This window comes from Heterodontus francisci, chromosome 5 (assembly GCF_036365525.1).
Source record: "Heterodontus francisci isolate sHetFra1 chromosome 5, sHetFra1.hap1, whole genome shotgun sequence".
NCBI lineage: Eukaryota > Metazoa > Chordata > Chondrichthyes > Heterodontiformes > Heterodontidae > Heterodontus > Heterodontus francisci.
In genome coordinates, this window is record NC_090375.1 from 60,429,885 (window position 1) to 60,451,570 (window position 21,686).

General features: G+C 43.0%; 1 protein-coding gene across 11 annotated transcripts in view; it reads left to right on the forward strand.

Moving 5' to 3' along the window:
• Positions 1–21,686, forward strand: part of LOC137369872 (microtubule-associated protein 4-like) — a 546,551-nt gene that overhangs the window by 515,150 nt on the left and 9,715 nt on the right. For all 11 annotated transcript variants that reach the window (XM_068031528.1, XM_068031524.1, XM_068031523.1 and 8 more), the window contains 3 exons: positions 6,905–6,986; positions 8,805–8,917; positions 20,728–20,893. In XM_068031528.1, coding sequence (XP_067887629.1) covers positions 6,905–6,986; positions 8,805–8,917; positions 20,728–20,893 — 361 coding nt within the window. The remainder of the gene's footprint in view (positions 1–6,904; positions 6,987–8,804; positions 8,918–20,727; positions 20,894–21,686) is intronic.

Consider the following 21,686-nt stretch of genomic DNA (forward strand, 5'->3'; position numbering starts at 1 on the left):
CCTATGTAAACCCTGTCTTAATCTTGTGCACCTCTATCAAATCGTCCCTCAATCTTCTTTGCTCCAAGGAGAACAACCAACCTATCCTTGTAGCTAAAATCCCTCATCCCCGGAATCATTCTGGTAAATCTCCTCTGCATCCCCCCAAGGACCCTCACATCCTTCCTAAAGTGTGGAGACCAGAACTGGACACAATACTCAAGTTGTGGCCGAACCAGAGCTTTATAAAGGTTCAGCATAACTTTTGCACTCAATACCTCTGTTTAGGAAGTTCAAGATCCCATATGCTTTGTTAACTACAATGTGTCCTGCCACCTCCAAAGCTTTAGGCACATGAACCCCAGGTCCCTCTGTCCCTGCACACTCTTTAAAACTATGCCATTAAGTCTATATTGCCCCTCCCTACCCCTTCTGCATAAATGCATCACCTCACACTTCTTTGTATTAAATTCCATCTGCCACATGTCTGCCTATTCTGCCAGCCTAGTCCTGTTACAGTGTATTGGTAGCAGCTACACCTCCAAGTTGGGTATCATCAGCATATTTTGAATTTAGTCTGTATTCCAATATCCAAGTCATTTATTTACATATATATATATATATATATATATATATAATATATATATCAATCAAAAACCTTGGGGAACATCACTGTCTACCATCCCCCAGTCTGAAAAACAACCATTTGCCACGACTTGCTGTTTTCTGTTCTTAAGCCAATTTTTTTATTCAAGCTGGCACTGCTTCTCCGATTCCATGAGTCTCAATTTTATTAACCAGCCTTTTATGTTGTACTTTCGCATACTCTTTCTTAAAATCCATATCGACAACGTCCATTGTATTCCCTTCATCAATCTTCTCAGTTACTTCATCAAAAAATTCAGTTAGATTAATCAAGCATGATCTGCCGTTTACAATGCTCCTTAATTAACTCAAACCTCTCCAAGTGCCATTTGGTTCTTTACTCTGATTATTGTTTCTAAAACCGTACCCACCACTGATGTTAAACTGACCGGCCTGTAGTTACTAAGAATGTCCTCACACTCTTTCTTGAATATATTTGCCGCACTCCAATTCTCTGGCACCTCCCCCAAATCTAGGGAAGATTGAAAGATTATGGCAAGTCCTTCTGCTATCTCCACTCCCACTTCCTTTAGCAACCTGGAATGCAAGCCATCCGGACCAGGTGGCATATCCACTCTAAGCATACATCCTTCTAATCAATTTTCACCCCATCCATTACCTCTACAATAAATAATAAAAACAAGAAATGCTGGAAATGCTCAGCAGGTCCGGAAGCATCTGTGGTGAGAGAAGCAGAGTTAAAGTTTCAGGTCAGTGACCCTTCATCAGAACTGGCGAAGGTTAGAAATGTAATAGGTTTCAAGCAAATAAAGTGGGGGTGGGGCAAGAGATAACAGAAATGAAAGCGTTGATAGGACAAGGTCACAGAGAATAACTGGCCAGAAGGTCATGGAGCAAAGGCAAATGGTATGTTAATGGTGTGTTGAAAGACAAAGCGTTAGTGCAGAGAAATGAACAGCCCTGGCCCAAAGCACAAACATGAAAAAAACTGTGGGCAGGCACATGGTAAGAAAAATGAATGATGAAACAAACTAAAATAAAAGAAAAAGAAAAACGAAACTACAAAATGCATCTTCCCCGCCCCTCCCCTATCAGCATTCTGAAGGGATCATTCCATCTGTGGCACCCTGGTCCACTCCTCCATTACCCCCAACACCTCATCCCCTTCCCACAGCACCTTCCCATGCAATCGCAGGAGGTGTAACATCTGCCCTTTTACCTCCTCTCTCCTCACCATCCAAGGCCCCAAACACTCCTTTCAGGTGAAGCAGCGATTTACTTGTACTTCTTTCAAGTTAGTATACTGTATTCGCTGCTCACAATGTGCTCTCCTCTACATTGGGGAGAACAAATGCAGATTGGGTGACCGCTTTGCGAAACACCTCTGCTCAGTCAGAAAGCATGACCCCAAGCTTCCGGCTGCTTGCCTTTTCAAGACACCCCCTGCTCTCATGCCCACATATCTGTCCAGGGCATGCTGCAGTGTTCCAGTGAACATCCACGCAAGCTCGAGGAACAGCATCTCATTTACCAATTAGGCACGCGACAGCCTGCCGCACCGAACATTGATTGAGTTCAGTAATTTCAGAGCATGACGGGCCCCCCTTTTTATTTTCACTTATTTTTTCTTTTTATTTTATTTTAGTTTGTTTCATCATTCATTTTTCTTACCCAATGTTTGCCAAATGTTTTTTTCATGTTTGTGCTTTGGGCCAGGGCTGTTAATTTTTTTGTCCATTAACACCCTCTCTGCGCTAACACTTTGTCTTTCAACACACCATTGACATACTGTTTGTCTTTGTTCCATGACATTCTGGTCAGTTATTCTCTATGACCCTGTCCTATCAACACCTTCACTTTTGTTATCTCTTGCCCCACCCCTGCTTTATTTGCATAAAACCTATTACATTTATAACCTTTGCCAGTTCTGATCAAGGGTCACTCACCTGAAACGTTAACTCTGCTTCTCTCACCACAGATGCTGCCAGACCTGCTGGGTATTGCAAGCATTTCTTGTTTTTATTTCATATTTCCAGCATCTGCAGTATTTTGTTTTTATTACAATACCTCAATATTTTCTAAGCATCCTCTTCCTTAGTAAACACTAATACAAAGTACTCATTATGTATTCTAGCCTTGCCCTACACCTCTAAGCATATATCACCCTCTTTGTTCCTAATTAGACCTACCCCACCTCTTACTACCCACTTGCTATTTACATCCTGGTGGAAGGTTTTGGGATTCCCTTTTATGTAAACTGCCATTCTATTCTCATATCCTCTTTTTGCCAGCCTTATTTTCTTCTTCACTTCCCCTCTCAATTTATTGTAGTTGGCCTGGTTCTCACATTCTCTATCTCCCTCGCCATCCAAGGATCCCTCTTTTTGATTCCACTATCTTTTGCCCTTGTTAGAATGTACCTAGCCTGTATCTGAAACATTTCCTTAAAGATCACCCATTGCTGCATTACTGTTTTTGTCAGTCTTTAGTTCAGTTTACCCTGGCTAGATCTCTTCTCATCCCATTGAGGTTAGCCCTATTCCAATTTACAAGTTTTACTTTAGATTGTGCCTTGCTCTTCTCCATTATTAATCTAAACTTTTATGATACGATAATCACTCTTATCCAAGTGTTGCCCGACAGATACTTGAGCCAGGAATTTATGAGTACCAAGGTGTCTCCAATGGCGGAACTGGAAGTTGTCGGCGTTTATGCTTCCACCCTTTTTCCCGTTTCACACACAATTTTACATGCAAAGTAAAGGTGCACCCCATGCACCCGATCACCCCCATGCCTTCCTCGCCATCGCCCGAGAAGGTTTGCCCTTGCTGGTGCCGAGCCTGGTGCCAAACATCCATTCAAATGTTGGCTTTCCTTGTGCCGAAGTATTCAAGACTTGAAACCACTGACCTCAGACACAACTACACAAAGCCAACTGGTGTACTCCACGTTTAAACAAATGTGAACTGGGTGGCACAGAAATACCGTTTACCGCTAACTTAATCTGGCAGGTAGGACTTAATTTGAACTAAGTGTAGGGTAATGAGTATTCACAGTATGGAAATGCATGCAAAGCTGCCATCCGCCACTGACTCAATTGCGATACAAAAACCCACTGTCAGAAATCTGAAAAAACAACTCGCGCCTAATTAAATTACCCCGCACGCCACCACAGCCGCTCTTGCAGGGCCCATAAAATTCCCCACTTGGCTCAGCTCATTTCCCAGCACCAGATCCAGCAATGCCTCCTTCGTAGTTGGACCGTGAACATACTGGTCAAGGAAGTTCTCCTGAACACATTCAGAAATTCCTCCCCCTCCTTACCCTTTACTTTAGCATTATCCCAATCGATATTTGGGTAATTGAAGTCCCCCAATATCACCACTCTATAGTTCTTGCACATCTCTGTGATTGTCCTGTAGATTGGCTCCTCTATCTCTCTCACTATTTGGAGGCCTACAGAATACCCCCAGTAGCGTGATCATCTCTTTTTGCTTCTCAACTCTAACCAAATGGATTCTGTCCTTGCCCCCTCAAGGACATTTCTGCTTTATAACACTACAATGTTTTCCCTAATCAGTACTGCGACGCCACCTCCCTTTTTGCCTTCCCTATCTTTCCTGAGCACTTTGTATCCTTGAATTGTTAAGTGCCCAGTCCTCATCAGTTGCTTTCAACTAAAGATTACTTTTGTTCTTCCACCTCTTTAATGAAAAAAATCAAATATCAAACTTTCATTGTGGTTTCCAACTCTCGGATGTTTTAAAAATCTGTTTATCTGTTGGTATTTCTGAAACTTAATTCTTAAAAGACAAAATAATCTGCACTTTTTTTAAAAAAAGATTTTATAATCTTAAACTGTGGAAAAATTGGGATATGTAATGGTACCCTTGATGTAGTGCCAGTCAACTCTGGGAGATATCTGGGACCCATATCTAAATGAGATTCCCTATCAAATATTCTTGACAACCTTACTTTCTAGCCAACTATCCGCAGTGGTAAGGAGAAATTGATGATCCAGGTGTAATATCCAGTCTCTGCACTCTGGAAAATTTGACTTCAGTATTCACTTACTTTTGCATGTGTTGCCACCTCTGTGCATAGGACAGGAGAATGTGACTCGCCCAGGAACAAGTGAATGCTCCCTCCTATAATGCTGATCTGGGTTGAAGTCTACTCCCTGCCTTAAACCCCCAAAGAGTGACCTAAATCTCTAGTCATTTACTTGAGTGAACACAGTCTATTTGCTATTGCACCTCCAGCGTACTTTTATTTTGGTATGTTTGCCATTTGCATCCCCTCCTAGAATTTCGTCTCATTTTTTGGAGTTGGTGGGGGGAACTGATGCGGATATAACAAATGCTGATCATCACTGCACTGATTTCAGGTATTCTACTGAATAAACTTCTGCTTTTGTCCTTCGTGGCAGCAGTTATCAATGCCTTCTTTTAGCAGATGAAGATCAAGGGTTTAGTTTAGGGCATTTAGGAACTGGAAACGAGGTCATTTGGTTCATTTGGGTTAGACTCAGAATAAACCTGGAAAATATAACCTGATTTATGTGCAAGACTCTTGGATCATTATTTTGTCTCTGCACAAAATTTTAACATATGAAAGGTATTTGCTCCATCAAGAACTGGGTAAAGCTGCTTCCTGGGCACTAAGCCATACAGACCAGAAGGTCCCAGATTCAATGCCCTACCTATGGCGAGATCACTGATCTCAGCAGAGGCAGTGGTTAGGAATATAGGTGACCTTGGTGACCCCAGTCTAAGGGGTGAGGGTGGAACTCAGCTTCTGATTGCCGTCCAGTGAGGTCTGCTGGAAAATGCATGTGTTCACTTCGGGTGAGAACAGGATGCCCTGCACAGTCAAATAGTCTAATGAAGCTCGCTAGGTTAACAACTGAAGAATGATCACTTAGGAAAGTAGCATCAACACTTCAGCACATTTAGAACTGTATCCTAGCTAGACATCAACCTCTTGTGGGGGGGAGTGAAAGGGCGAGAATTGGTCCAGAAAAAAGACTATTCATAAGGAACAGGGTCAATGGGAAGTCAACCAACTGGTCTATGGAAATGGTGATTCATCTGAGTACTTCTTAATGTAAACAAAAAATGGTTTTGAATCACTTGGTAAAATTATTTTTTCAAGTACCAGGAACAAAGATCTAGAGCACATAGTGCAACCAACAGCCGCTAAGTGAAAAAAAATTCAAATTAGCTTTCAGCTTAGCTTATTGTGCTTGGCCTTCATTGTTGATTTTCTTTCGACTCCTGTGTTTTTGATTTGTTTTTAAATCTCAGCTGCCGTTGTCACTCTTGGGTTACACGAGGTGGTGGCTCACCTTGTTCTGAAATAATTCCCCCCCTCTCATACTTTGCACATCATTTCCACAGCACTTATATTCAGGCCCATTCTCAGCAGTTCAAAAGTGATTGTGTGACAGTGCCTTTCATTTGGGCCTTTTGAGCCCATTATAATTTTATTTTCTGTGCCATGTTGACATATTGGGTTCAGTGGGGCGCTAAGTCCTGGATCCAGATAGCAATCCAAATGTAAATTTCCTGCATTTACTAAAGCCAGCAGTTTCACTCTAATGTTGTCATTAGCTGCACAAGAGGCATGTATTGGGAGTCAACAGCCATGACACATCATTAGAGAATATAGCGTTGGGTTCATTGGTGTGAAAAGGCTGTTAAGACTTTTTTAAAAATTCATTCTCTGCATTAATTGCTCGTCCCTATTTCTCCTGAGAAGATAGTGATGGGCCACCTTGCAGTTTGGTACAACTGAATGGAGTCGCATAAGCCAGACCAGGTTTTTCCCCAGTTATCCAGTTGGGCTTTTACGATAATCGTACAGCTTCATGGTAATTTGTACTGGTACTTTTTATTTTAACTGAACTCAAATGGTGTGATTTGAATCCAGGCCTATTGGATTACTGGTCCAGTAACGTAACCACTATGCTACTGTACCCAGACTGTGAAAGCCAATCTCTCTTGTAGATATATTCTCCATCATATTTTGAATGACTGCACTTTTACTGCCAATACTTTGCTTGGTAAATTATTCAAACCATTCATCAGTCTTTGGATAAAAAGTTGTTCCTGATAGCTCAAATTCTTTTTGTAATGTCCCCTGGGCCTAGGTTCTTGGCTTAATTGGAAGTAATGTTCTGGATTTACATTATGCAGTTTAATATTTTATACATTTTGATGAAGTGCATCATTTGCTGATACAGTTCTCATTTCGTCTTGATCTTAAAGATATTGAAACATTGATATAATTGTATTTTTTTAAACTCTTCAATTTTTAGGTGCAAATTCCAAAAACAAAGCTGGACGCAAGCCGTGCATCATCCAAGTGCGGATCCAAGACTAATCTAAAACATAAAGCAGGTACTACTAATATATATATTTTTTAAATTAAACCTAAAAGTTGAAACTTAAAGCCTTGCATTTCGGTAGCATTTACTCACATCTCTCAAACATATAATGCATTACTTGAATTGCAGTGCCTGTTCTGCGGGCAAATATGGGTATCTATATCCCAGGCAAGATTCAAGACACAGCAATGAAATTAATGACCTTTTAATCTAACACTGGTGACAGCAGTTATGGAAGGAATGTTGGCCAGAACACTTGGAGAACTCCCCTCTTGGACAGAGCCATGGGATCTTTAACATCTACCTGAGCCACAAGTACAGTCAGGGCCTCGGCTTAATGTCTCATCTGAGACACAGTACCTCCCGCAATGCAGTCCCTCAGTGCATAGGAGACTGTGCTCAACTCCTGGTGTGGGATTTGAATAAAGGCCTATTTGGTCCATTTGTTCTGCTCCAGCAATGTGAAGAGGATTGCAGATTGAACCCAGGATGGAGCCAGTGGTGTTATAGAGAGATACAGCACTGAAACAGGCCCTTCGGCCCACCGAGTCTGTGCCGACCAACAACCACCCATTTATACTAATCCTACATTAATCCCATATTCCCGACCACATCCCCACCTTCCCTCAATTCTCCTACCACCTACCTACACTAGGGACAATTTACAATGCAAGTCTTTGGCTGTGGGAGGAAACCGGAGTACCCGGCAGAAACCCACGTGGTCACAGGGTGAACTTGCAAACTCCGCACAGGCAGTACCCAGAACTGAACCCGGGTCGCTGGAGCTGTGAGGCTGCGGTGCTAGCCACTGTGCCACCCCTGGCTGTTTTTTTTCAAAGCTAAGATTTAGCTCTTGACTAATAGAGATTTTGTTTTCCTCTACTGGGGGTGCTGATCTTGCCTGGGTACAGGTAATCTTATAGTACTTCACTCAAGTGGCCATTCGTAATGTGAGACTAGGGTCAACATGATATTATTTGGAGGCAACACAGTCATGCCGATCGTGTTCTCACTCAACATCCATATGCACTTGCAGCAAGGATCCTGGATGACCTCCTTCCCAGATCCCTAATAACACTGAGGATGATTAGTACCCTAGGTGCTGCCTTGTAGGTTAGCTGACTTGACGCAAATTTTGGTTCGAAATTTGGTGCCTTATTCTGTATAACTTGGAGCCACAGTGGGTGATAGATTTATATAATAACCCATTGGGGATGTGTAAGATGGTGTGCCAACTTGGAGCGGGTTATGGGTTCACATCCACATGAGGATTTGAGCACCTAATCTAGACAGCCTTTCCAGTAGCTTGCTGAGGGAGTGTTGCATCATTTGAGCTATCTTCCTTCGAATGTGATGTTAAAACTCAGACCCCATCCGTCTGTTCCGCCAATTAATTTGAAGGAGTATAGGAAGCTCCTGCGGTTTCCTAGTCAACATTCCTCGCTCAACCAACAGCAACGAAAAAAAATTGATTTATTGTTATATTACTGTCTGTGGGAATCGACTAGTGCAGAATGGTTGCTATGTTTTCTACATATGCCACTGCCGTTCAAGAATAATTCATTTGCAAAGGTGCTACACAGATGTAAGCATTGTAAATTGAGTTAACCTCTCCCCCCTCCCAACCTATCATAAATCATCTCACTTCCAGCACCCCCGCCTCCCCCATTCAACACAATTTGGGAGCAGGCTCTATATTCATCCCTATCTGGCTACATCCACGGCTTCTATCCATTTCACTCATGTTTTTGAAATTTATCCTAAATTTATAGTCATGATGGGGAGCAAAAAAAATTTTGTGCATAAACTTTTTGCTTTACAAACTTTTTAGGTGGTGGGGATGTGAAGATTGAGACCGCCAAGGCTGATTTCAAAAACAAAGCAGAGTCGAAAATCGGATCTTTGGATAACCTCAACCATATCCCGGGAGGAGGCAACGTGAAGGTGAGGCAAATGCAGGTTGGCAGAAACTAGACAAGTGGCTAAGAAATCATCAACTGGTCACACCAGCTGTGAGCAAGGGCTGCAAAACTTGAGTCATAGAGTCATTTACGGCATAGAAGGAGGTCATTTGGCCCATCGAGTCCATGCTGGCTCGCCACGGAGCAATCCAGTCAGTTCCACTCCCCTGTTCGATTCCCATAGTCCTGCACGTTATTTCTTTCAAGTGCCAATTCAATTTCCTTTTGAAATCACTAATTGTCTCCACTTCCACCACCCTCATGGGCAGCGAGTTCCAGGTCATCACCACTCATTGCGTAAAAAATAGTTCTTCCTCACATTCCCCCTGCATCTCTTGCTCAAAACCTTCAATCTACTCCTTGTACCATCAGTTCCTTGTCTAACTTATCTCATAATCTTGTACACCTCTGTCAAATCTCTCCTCAATCTCCTTTGCTCCAAGGAAAACAACCCCAACTTCTCCAACCTAACCTTGTAACCAAAATCCTCCATCCCTGGAACCATTCTGGTAAACCTCCTGTGCACCCTCTCAAGGACCCTCACATCTTTCCTAAAGTGTGTGAGCAGAACTGGATGCAATACTCTAGTTGGGGCCTAACTAGAGCTTTATAAAGGTTCAGCCTAACTTCCCTGCTTTTGTACTCAATGCCCCTATTTAAGAAGCTCAAGATCCCATATGCTTTGCTAACCACTCTCTCAATATGTCCTGCCAACACCAAAGATCGATGCACATGCACCTCAAGGTCCCTGACACTCTTTAGAACTGTGCCATTATGTATATATTGCCTCACCCTATCCCTTCTGCCAAAGTGTATCACCTCACACTTGTCTGTATTAAATTCCATCTGCCACGTGCCTGCCCATTCTGCTTGCCTATCTATGTTCTGTCGCAGGCGGTTCGCATCATCCTCGCTGTTTGCAATTTCTCCAAGTTTGGTAGCATCGGCAGATTTTGTAATTGTACAGTGTATTCCAAGATCCAACTTGTTCTCTCTCTTCTAATTTGCATCATCTTTGCTCTGCAACTTCCCCAGTTTTGCCCTACCTTTCTGTCCTCCTTTCTTTAGGGTTTTGATGCCATGCTGTGTGTGTGGTTCCACAGATGATGGTACCTCACAAAAGTGGTTGTTTTACCTTTGTGACCTTAGGTGGTATGGAACTGCATGATATTTAACTGCGAGATCATCCCAAACAAGCCTGATACTGTCCTAGCCTTAAGTCCTCATAGGTGCACTTCCAGCAATGGAAAGCAATCAGGAGTACTGACAGATTTATTTTTATTTTCCCCAACCCTTTAACCCAAGGGTGTTGAGGCAAAATGTAGTATCCCTGTCACCACCTCAGCTAAAATCAACCAACTCACCAGATGTTGAACTTATTTGGCTCGTAACACAAGAAGTAGAAGCAGGAGTAGACCATATGGCCCATCGAGCCTGCTACGCCATTCAGAACGATCATGGCTGATGTTAGGATTTAACTCCATTTTCCCACCTGTGCGCCATATCCCTTGATTCCCTGAGAGACCAAAAATCGGTCTATCCCAGCCCTAAATGTATTCAACAATGGAGCATCCACAACCCTCTGGGGTAGAGAATTCCAAAGACTCTCAACCCTTTGAGTGAAGTAATTTCTCCTCATCTCAGTCCTTAAATGATCGGCCCCTTATCCTGAGACTGTGCCCCCATGTCTTAGATTTCTTGACCAGCGGAAATAATCTGTGTCTACTCTATCCAGCCTCTTTAAAATCTTATATGTTTCAATGCGATCACCTCTCATTCTTCTAAACCCTAGAGAATACAGGTGCAATTTACTTAACCTCTCATCATAGGACAACCCCCTCATCCCAGGGACCAATCTAGTGAATCTCCAATGCAAGTATATCCTTTCGTCGCTGCACTACCTCCAATGCAAGTATATCCTTTCTTCGCTGCAGAACATAGAACAGTACAGCACAGCACAGGCCCTTCGGCCCACGATGTTGTGCTGATCTTTTAACCTACTCTAAGATCAAACTACCTACATACCCTTCATTCTACTATCATCCATGTACCTATCCAAGAGTCGCTTAAATGTCCCTAATGTATCTGCTTCTACTACCACCGCTGGCAGTGCATTCCACGCACCCACCACTCTCTGTGTAAAGAGCCTACCTCTGACATCTCCCCTAAACCTTCCTCCAATCACCTTAAAATTATGCCCCCTGGTGATAGCCCTTTCCGCCCTGGGAAAAAGTCTCTGGCTATCCACTCTATCTATGCCTCTCATCATCTTGTACACCTCTATCAAGTCACCTCTCATCCTTCTTCGCTCCAATGAGAAAAGCCCTAGCTCCCTCAACCTTTCTTCATAAGACATGCCCTCCAGTCCAGGCAGCATCCTGGTAAATCTCCTCTGCACCCTCTCTAAAGCTTCCACATCCTTCCTATAATGAGGCGACCAGAACTGAACACAATATTCCAAATGTGGTCTAACCAGGGCTTTATAGAGCTGCAGCATAACCTCGCGGCTCTTAAACTCAATCCCCCTGTTAATGAAAGCCAACACCCCATACGCCTTCTTAACAACCCTATCAACTTGGGTGGCAACTTTGAGGGATCTATGGACGTGGACCCCAAGGTCCCTCTGTTCCTCCACACTGCCAAGAATCCTGTCTTTAAGCCTGTATTCTGCATTCAAATTCGACCTTCCAAAATGAATCACTTCACACTTTTCCAGGTTGAACTCCATCTGCCACTTCTCAGCCCAGCTCTGCATCCTGTCAATGTCCCGTTGCAACCTACAACAGCCCTCCACACTATCCACAACTCCAGCAACCTTTGTGTCATCGGCAAACTTACTAACCCAGCCTTCCACTTCCTCACCCAAGTCATTTATAAATATCACAAAGAGCAGAGGTCCCAGAACAGATCCATGTGGAACACCACTGGTCACTGAGCTCCAGGCTGAATACTTTCCATCTACTACCACCCTCTGTCTTCTATGGGCCAGCCAATTCTGTATCCAGACAGCCAAATTTCCCTGTATCCCATGCCTCCTTACTTTCTGAATGAGCCTACCATGGGGAACCTTATCAAACGCCTTGCTAAAATCCATATACACCACATCCACTGCTCTTCCTTCATCAATGTGTTTTGTCACATCCTCAAAGAATTCAATAAGGCTTGTGAGGCATGACCTGCCCCTCACAAAGCCATGCTGACTATCTCTAATCAAACTATGCTTTTCCAAATAATCATAAATCCTGTCTCTCAGAATCCTCTCCAATAATTTGCCCACCACCGACGTAAGACTGACTGGTCTGTAATTCCCAGGGTTATCCCTATTCCCTTTCTTGAACAAGGGAATAACATTTGCCACCCTCCAATCATCTGGTACTACTCCAGTGGACAGTGAAGACACAAAGATCATCGCCAAAGGTGCGGCAATCTCTTCCCTTGCTTCCCATAATAACCTTGGGTATATCCCGTCTGGCCCCGGTGACTTATCTATCCTCATGTCTTTCAAAATTTCCAGCACATCCTCCTTCTTAACATCAACCTGTTCGAGCATATCAGCCTGTTTCACGCTGTCCTCACAAACGACAAGGTCCCTCTCACTAGTGAATACTGAAGCAAAGTATTCATTAAGGACCTCCCCTACCTCCTCCGACTCCAGGCACAAGTTCCCTCCACTATCCCTGATCGGCCCTACCCTCACTCTGGCCATCCTCTTGTTCCTCACATAAGTGTAGAACGCCTTGGGATTTTCCTTAATCCTACCCGTCAAGACTTTTTCATGTCCCCTTCTAGCTCTCCTAAGTCCATTCTTCAGTTCCTTCCTGGCTACCTTGTAATCCTCTAGAGCCCTTTCTGATCCTTGCTTCCTGAACCTTAAGTAAGCTTCCTTCTTCCTCTTGACTAACTGTTCCACATCTCTTGTCATCTAAGGTTCCTTCACCCTACCATCCCTTCCTTGCCTCATCGGGACAAACCTATCCAGCAGTCGCAGCAAGTGCTCCCTAAACAACCTCCACATTTCTGTCGTGCATTTCCCTGAGAACATCTGTTCCCAATTTAAGCGTGGAGTGTGGAGATCAAGTGTGGAGATCAAAACTGCACACAGTATTCCACATGTGGTCTCACCAAAACCCTGTACAATTGTAGCAATACTTCCTTATTCCTGTACTCTAATCCCCTTGCAATAAAGGCTAACATGCAATTTGCCTTCCTAATTGCTTGCTGTACCTGCATGCTAATTTTCTGCATTCCTTGTACAAGCACACCCAAATCTCTTTGAACATCGACACAAGTTTCACACCTTTTAAAAAATATTCTGCTTTTCTATTCGTATGACCAAAGTACATAACTTCACACTTCCCTACATTATGCTCCATCTGCCATCTTGTTGCCCACTCACTTAACCTGTCTATATCTCTTTGCAGACTCTCTGAATCCTCCCCACAGCTTACCTTTCCACCTACCTTTGTATCATCAGCAAATGTAGATACGTTACTCTCTGTCTCTTCATCTAAGTCATTAATATAGAATGTAAATAGCTGAGGACCCAGCATCGATCCTTGTGGCACTCTACTATTTACTGCCTGCCAACTTGAAAATGCCCCTTTTATGCCCATTCATTGCTTCCTGTCTGTTAACCAATCCTCTATCCATGCCAGTATATTATCTGCAACTCCATGAGCCCTTATCTTGGCACCTTATCAAATGCCTTTTGGAAATCCAGGTATACTACATCTACTGGTTCCCCTTTATCTACCCTACTAGTTACATTCTCAAAAACCTCTAATACATTTGTCAGACAGGATTTCCCTTTAGTAAAACCATGTTGACTTGTTCTAATCGTACTGGGTTTTTCTAAGTGCATTGTTAAAACTTACTTATTTTCCCAATTTTTATAGATTCCAGCATTTTCCCAATGTTAGGTTAATTGGCCTGTACTTCCCTGTTTTCTCTCTCCTTTCTTGAAAAGCGGTGTAACATTTGCCAACTTTCAATCTGATGGGACTGTTCCTGAATCTAAGGAATTTTGGAAAATCATAGCAAGTGCATCCACTATATCTGCAGCTATATCTTTTGGTACCTTAGGGTGTAGGCCATCAGGGCCTGGAGATTTGTCAGATTTTAGTCCCTTAAGTTTTTCCAACACTTTTTCTCTGCTGATATTTCCTTAATTTCCTCATTCTTTTAGCCCCTAGGTTAATGTCTATTTCTGGTCTGGAATTTGTGTCTTCTACTGTGAAAACAAAGACAAAATATTTGTTCAATGCCTCTGCCATTTTCTCATTCCCCGTGATAATTTCTCCTGTCACTGCTTCTAAGGGACCAATTTTACTTCAGCTACTCTCTTAATTTTGATATACCTATAAAAGCTCTTAAAATCTGTTTTCATGTTACTGGCTAGTTTACTCTCATTCTATTTTTTCCTTTTTTATGAACTTTTTGGTGACCCTTTGCTGTTTTCTAAAACACTCCCAATCCTCAGACTTGCTACTCATTTTTGCAACATTGTAAGCCTATTCTTTCAATCTAATACTATCCTTAACTTCCTGAGTGAGACTTTTAAAAATATTTCCCACTGTTCATTTACCGCCATACCTTTAAGTCTGTTTACCCAATTTACCTTAGCCAGTTTTCCGCGCATGCCTATGTAATTGGCTTTGTTTAAGTTTAAGATTCTTGTTTGTTATTGGAGCATGTAACTTTTGAACTTAACATGGAATTCATTATGATCACTCTTTCCCAGTGGATCTTTTGCTATGAAATTGCTAATTAGCCCTACTTCATTACACAATACTAGATCTAAGATAGCTTTATCCCTAGTTGGCTCCACAATGTATTGCTCCAAGAAACAGTCCAGGGAACATTATACAGACTTATCTTCTAGACCACTCCTGACAATTTCATTGTCCCAGTCTATATGAAGATTAAAGTCCCCCACAATTATTACATTGCTTTTGTTACAAGCTCCAATAATTTCTTGTTTACTGCTCTGGCCAAAGGTATAAGTACTGTGATGGGACCTATAAACTACTCCCACCAGTGTTTTCTGATTCTTGCTATTTCTTACTTCCACCCATACTGATTCTACTTCATGATCTTCTGAGGCCTTTCTCACTAATGCCCTTATGTCATCCTTTACCACCAGTGCAACCCCTCCTTTTGCTATTCTGTCTGTCTTTCCGAAATATTGTGTACCCTGGAATATTTATTTCCCAATCTTGATCACCATGTAACCATGTCTCTGTACTGGTGATTATTTTTAAATCATGCACCTCTATTTGTGCCACTAGTTCATCTATCTTATTGCAGATGCTTCACGCTTTCAGATATAGAACCTTTAATTTAATTTGCTTCTGTTCCCTTCAATGACCTTATTTGCTGATGTACAATTTCTGTTGAACTCTCGGTCCCTTCCTGTCCCATTCTGCTTGTCTTTACCCACAACGCTATACTGTTCTGATGCCTTGGCCTTTCTCTTTGGATTTCTAAATCTCACCTCTCCCGACCCCTCCCCTCACTCTGTTAGTTCATAACCTCCAGTTTTATCTGCTGGCTCACTCTTGAGTTTGTATGCACTGTCCCTTCCTATCACACCCTGATTATGATTATCCTTATTGCTATCTTGCCTTCTCCACTCTCTTTAAATTACCACATCTTTCCTCACGCCCACTATTTAGTTTAAAACCCTCTTTACTGCCCTATACGATTCGCCAGAACACTGATCCCAGCACAGTTCAGGTATAGACTGTCCCAACAGTACAGCTCCCACCTTCCCCAGTACTGATGCCAGTGCCCCATTAATCAAAACCCATTTCTCCCACACCAGTCTTTGAGCCACGCATTTAACTGCCTAATCTTATTTACCCTATGCCGATTTGCTCTTGGCTCATGTAATAACCCAGAGATTATTACCTTTGAGGTTCTGCTTTTTAATTTAGCCCCTAGCTGCTCATACTGTCTATGCAGAACCTCTTTCCTAGTCTTGTCTATGTCATTGATATCCATGTGAACCACAACAATTGGATCCTCCCCCTTCCACTGTAAGTTCCTCTCCAGCCCAGAGCAGATGTCCCGAACCTTGGCATCACAGCTGTCTAGACTGTCACTCTTGGCTGCAGCGAACAGTGTCTATCCCTCTGACTATACTGTCCCCTACTGCCACTACATTCCTATTTACTCCCCCCGCTTGAATGGCTTCCTGTACAACAGTGCCATGGAAAGTTTGCTCATCCACCCTGTAGCCCGCGCTCTCATCCATACAAGCTGAAAGAACCTCAAACCTGTTGGACAATTGCAAGGGCTAAGGCTCCTGCACTTCTGCCTTCTTGATCCCCTTACCTGCCTGACTCGCAGTCACACCCTCCTGTCCCTGACCACTGATCAAATCAGAAGACCCTATTCTAAGGGGTGTGACTGCATTCTGGAACAAAGTGTCCAGGTAACTTTCCCCCTCCCTGATGCATCACAGTGTCTGTAGCTCGGCCTCCAGCGCACTGACTGTGAGACGAAGCTCTTCGAGCTGCAGACACTTACTGCGGACATGTTTGCCATGGATCACAGTGGTGTCCACGAGCTCCCACATACTGCAGCCGCAACACATCACCTGCCCTGCCATCCTGATTGTGTTTTAAATAACGAATTATTTATTTACTTAATTAATAGGAAATACTCACCAGCCAATCTATTAAGCTTCACTACTATTAGTAAATAAAACCTTACAATTACTAAAATTACACGAGCTTTGAAAGATAAACGAGAAAAACCGACCAGCCAATCAACTACCTATTTTCCTGTGACGTCACACTTTGAATTTGTTTTCTCAGAATGCGTCGGTCCGCTCTGGTGGCCTGGACTGGTCTGGACTGGCTAAGATCACACTGTTAAACTCTGCCGGTCTTGCTCCTTCCCACCGCCACTGCTCTTCTAAACTCTGCCTTTACCAACTGATCCATTTAAGAAGTAGTTAGTTCCGCCCCGCCCCACCCCACCCCACCCCACCCCACCCCACCCCATCCCATCCACCCAACTAGTCTCTAGCCTTCATAGGGCATGTACCACTTGCAGTGGGGAAGAAGGAACCAGAAAGATGGGAGAAGTTGTTCCTTGGCACTTGCCAGACAAGAAGCTCAACACTACTAGAACAAATCATTCCACTTGATTGTCACCCTGTCCATGAGCTTAAGCATCCAATCCCTCCACCATCAGTGTGTCATGCTGCAGAGTGCACTTTCTAAACTCTGTGCTAGTCACTAATACAGATTTATTTAGGTTTTGATTGATAACCAGGGGACTAAAGTTTTGCCACCCTGAATCAGGTTTTGGGATAAGGGAGATGAAGTTGGGTGGGGTAAAAAAGAACGGACCTGGAAGTGTCAGTAGAATGGTATGCAAGTAATGGATTTTATCACAAGCTTCCATTTTTCTTTTATGTCCAAAATATTACTTGCACTTTTTTTGCATGAAGATCAAAACATTAATCAAGCAACAATTTTATCAGCTTGCCCTCCTGTTTGAGATTCTGTAGTAACTGTCTGCAGCTCGAGGAACTTCAGCTCGGAGTTGTTGGGCTGGAGTCCGAGCTGCAGATATTTTGGGGCATCAGAGAAGGAGAAAATTACCTGGACACTTTGTTCTGGGAGGCAGTCACACCCCTTGTTAGGTTGTACTTTAGTGGTTAGCCATTCTTACCTTTCCTGGAGTGAGATTCAGCTCACATACACATGCCTACGATGAGGTCTCGAATAGTGTGGTGGAGCCCAAACTGATCAGTGAGTTAGTTGTTGCTTGATGGTATTATTGATTACAATTCCTGATGTTTAGTCATTGTCTAGCTCTGATTGGGTGAATGACCAGGGTCCACACTGTAGAGTAGTGTTGAGTAGAAATGAGTAGGAGAAACCAGACAAATTTAGAATCGCCAGTTAGCTGAGGGCAAAATTAGATTTGAAAGCCTGTTGATTAAAGGGAGAATCATAAATTGAACAGAGGTGGGTAAAATGGAGAGAAGTAGAAAGGAGGATTGTGGTTAATTGGAGGCCAATCATCTCTCAGCCAGAACAGACATCATGGACCAAATGGCCTACTTCTGTGCCATAAAATTTCTGTTTCTGTGTTTGTTTCTATGTTTCTTCCCTCATATTTCTCATCTACATGCTGCCCCTGGGCAACATCATCCAAAAACACAGCGTCAATTTCCACATGTTCACTGACGGTACCCAACTTAACCTCACCTCCACCTCTCTCGTCCCATCCACTGTCTCTAAATTGTCTGACTGCTTTTCCAAATCCATTACTAGATGAGCAGAAATTTCCTTCAGCTATGTATTGGGAAAACAGAAGCCATTGTCTTCAATCTCCATCACAAGCTCTGTTGCCTTGCCATCAACTCCATCCCTCTCCCTGGCAACTGTCTGAGGCTGAAACAGACTGTTGCAACCTCGGGTGTTACATTTGACCCCAAGATGAGCTTCCTACCACATATCTGCACCATCACTAAAACCGCCTATTTCGACCTATGTAACAATGTGGTTGACTCTTAACTACCCTCTGAAATGGCCTAGCAAGCCACTCAGTTCAAGGGCAGTTAGGGATGGGCAACAAATGCTGGTCTGCCAGTGATGCCCGCATCCCATGAAAGAATAGAAAAAAATTCCCGTCTCCACTCTTACTGCAGCTGAAATCCTCATCCGTGCCTTTATTACCTCCAGACTCGGCTAGTCCAACACAGTCCTGGCTGGCCTCCCTAGACCTACCTTCCACAAACTCAAGGTCGTTCAAAACTGAGGTTTGTGTCCTAACTCTCATCAAGACCTGCTCAGTCATCACCTTTGTGCTCGCTGACCTGCATTGGCTCCCAGTTAAGCAATGCCTTGATTTTAAAATTCTCATCCTTGTTTTCAAATGCCTTCATGGCCTCGCTGCTCCCAATTGCTGTAATATCTTCCAGCCCTACAACCCCTGTAGATCTGTGCACATCAGCAGTTCTGGCCTCTTGCACATCCCTGATTTTAATCACTCGACTATTTCTTCAACTGCTAAGGCCCTAAGGTCTGCAATTCCCTCCCTAAATCTCCCTGCCTCTCTACTTCTCTTTCCTCCTTTAACGTGCTTCTTAAAACCTACCTCTGTGATCAAGCTTTTGGTCCTCTGGCCTAATATGTCCTTATGTGGCTCAGTATAAAATTTTGTTTGCTAACTTTCCTGTAAAGTGCCTTGGGACATTTTGTTATATTAAAGGTACTATATAAATGCAGGTTATTGTCATTGCTCTACTGAGCTTTCGCCTTTTGTTCCTCCTAAGCTCCAAATACCCTGAACTGCACACTGTTCCTCCAATCCACATCTTCTCTATTTTATTTCCTGATCACACTCAACCACCACCACCCCCCCCCCCCCCCCGCAACAGCACCTCAAAACTGTGAACCTCCTTAACCACCTCCAGTCTATCATCCTGAAGTCTGAAAGATTAGCTTTCCCTAATTAAATGTTCATTTTATTTCCCTCATCTTATCCCTTGCTGTCTTCATCAGTCTCACTAGCCCTGGGTTAGGGACTGAAAAAAAAACAGCCAGAGTTCCCTTAAACTAAAAGCAAAATACTGCAGATGCTGGAAATCTGAAATAAAAACAAGAAATGCTTAAAACCACTCAGCAGGTCTGGCAGCATCTGTGGAAAGAGAAGCAGAGTTAACGTTTCGGGTCAGTGACCCTTCTTCGGAACTAGCAAATATTAGAAATGTCAAAGGTTATAAGCAAGTGAGGCGGGGGTGGGGCAAGAGATAACAAGGGAGAAGGTGTAGATTGGACAAGGCCACATAGCTGACCAAAAGGTCATGGAGCAAAGGCAAACAATATGTTAATGGTGTATTGAAAGACAAAGCATTAGTACCGATAGGGTGTTAACGGACTGAAGATTGAACAGCAGCAAGTACAAACATGAAAAAAAACAGTGGGTAAGCAAACTGAACAAACTAAGATGAAATGAAATAAACACAAAAAAAAAAGATTGTAAAAAATGTTTATTTCATTTCATCTTAGTTTGCTTACCCACTGTTTTTTTTCATGTTTGTACGTGCTGCTGTTCAACCTTCAGTCCGTTAACACCCTGTCTGTACTAATGCTTTGTCTTTCAACACACCATTAACATATTGTTTGCCTTTGCTCCATGACCTTTTGGTCAGCTATGTGGCCTTGTCCAATCTACACCTTCTTTCTTGTTATCTCTTGCCCCACCCCCGCCTCACTTGCTTATAACCTTTGACATTTCTAACATTTGCTAGTTCCGAAGAAGGGTCGCTGACCCGAAACGTTAACTCTGCTTCTCTTTCCACAGATGCTGCCAGACCTGCTGAGTGGTTCCAGCATTTCTTGTTTTTAAGCCAGTGTTCCCACTTGCTGTGCAGCAAGTCTGCTGCAAAGTGGACATGTGGATATCAGGTGACGATAGAATCAGGCTTGGCAGTGCTGCCTCACATGATCAAACTGTTTACCCACACTCACTGTCCGTGTAAACAAGGGCCACTTGGTCCTGAGGTTGAGGAAGGAGAATATTCACACAAGTATATATGTAGTTTTAATCTGTTCCTCTCATTCGTTTCTATGCTGTGACAAATGTGGCTCATTGCTTAAGGACATCTCCTCAGTTACCAAAGATTACTCTCAGTCCATCAGTGCATTTGATCGTTTGAACCCTGAACATTTTGTTTCTTTTAAATTTCTCATGTATATATTTTGCATTTCATTTCACGCCCTTCTATAATAATGCACCATTGTACCCCACCCATGATTTTATTTTTAGAATGAGGGTGAAGACGAATCAGAATCAGCAACGATCAGTCAGATTCCAGAAAATGGGGATCTGACAGGACAAGCTGAGAGTGGGACACAGCAAAATGGAGTAGGGGAGGACCCCACTGCAAGGTCTGACGAAACTCACAGCCAGGAATTACAAATACAGGAGACATGTAAGTGAAAGCTTGGCCTGCATGGGGTGTTTAGTTTTTGTGAAAGATGTTGACAGTTGGGAACTAGGTGCTAAAGTGGGCAGGATACTGGCCTTTCACTCTGGGAATTGAATGCAAATCAAACCCAGACTGATGGGTTGCAAAATCCCCTCTGTTCTTTGGGTAGTCTCACACCACTTCCTAATGGGTACAAACCCACAGGAGAAAATTGCCCCTACTTCAATCACAAAATAGACTGTCATTCAGAAAGGCCAGAGCTTAGCTGATGTTGGATGGGTGAAGGTACAGTAGCGGTTGTTCTCAGTTTGGAGCTGTAGAACATTTTTGGGACTGTGTAAAGGGAGCTGCTTTACTTTGCATCAAACAATGTTATAACTGATTTATGTGGCGACATAAAGGGAGCTTTACTCTATATCTATCTTGAGCTGTCCCTGTCCTGAGAGTGTTTGGTACAGTGTGAAGGGAGCTTTACTCTGTATCTAACCCACACTGTGCCTGTCCTGGGAGTGTTTGTTGGGACAGCAGTCAGGACCTGGTACATGCTTCAAGTGACTGAGGAAGTTTAGAAATTTGGGGGCTTTAAAGAAAGTGTGTATTTTATCTTGCACCCTGTGATAGGATAAATGATTAGTTGCAGCTTGTGCTCAGACCCTGTCATGGTCTCCAGGATCTTACTTAAAATCATGCTAAGTGCAACAAGTGTAGAAATTCACAAGGTGTCATGCCACAACAGTCATTTGCTCTAACTAAATGTTTACGGATTGGATTATTTAGCAGTTTGTGGGGTTTATAT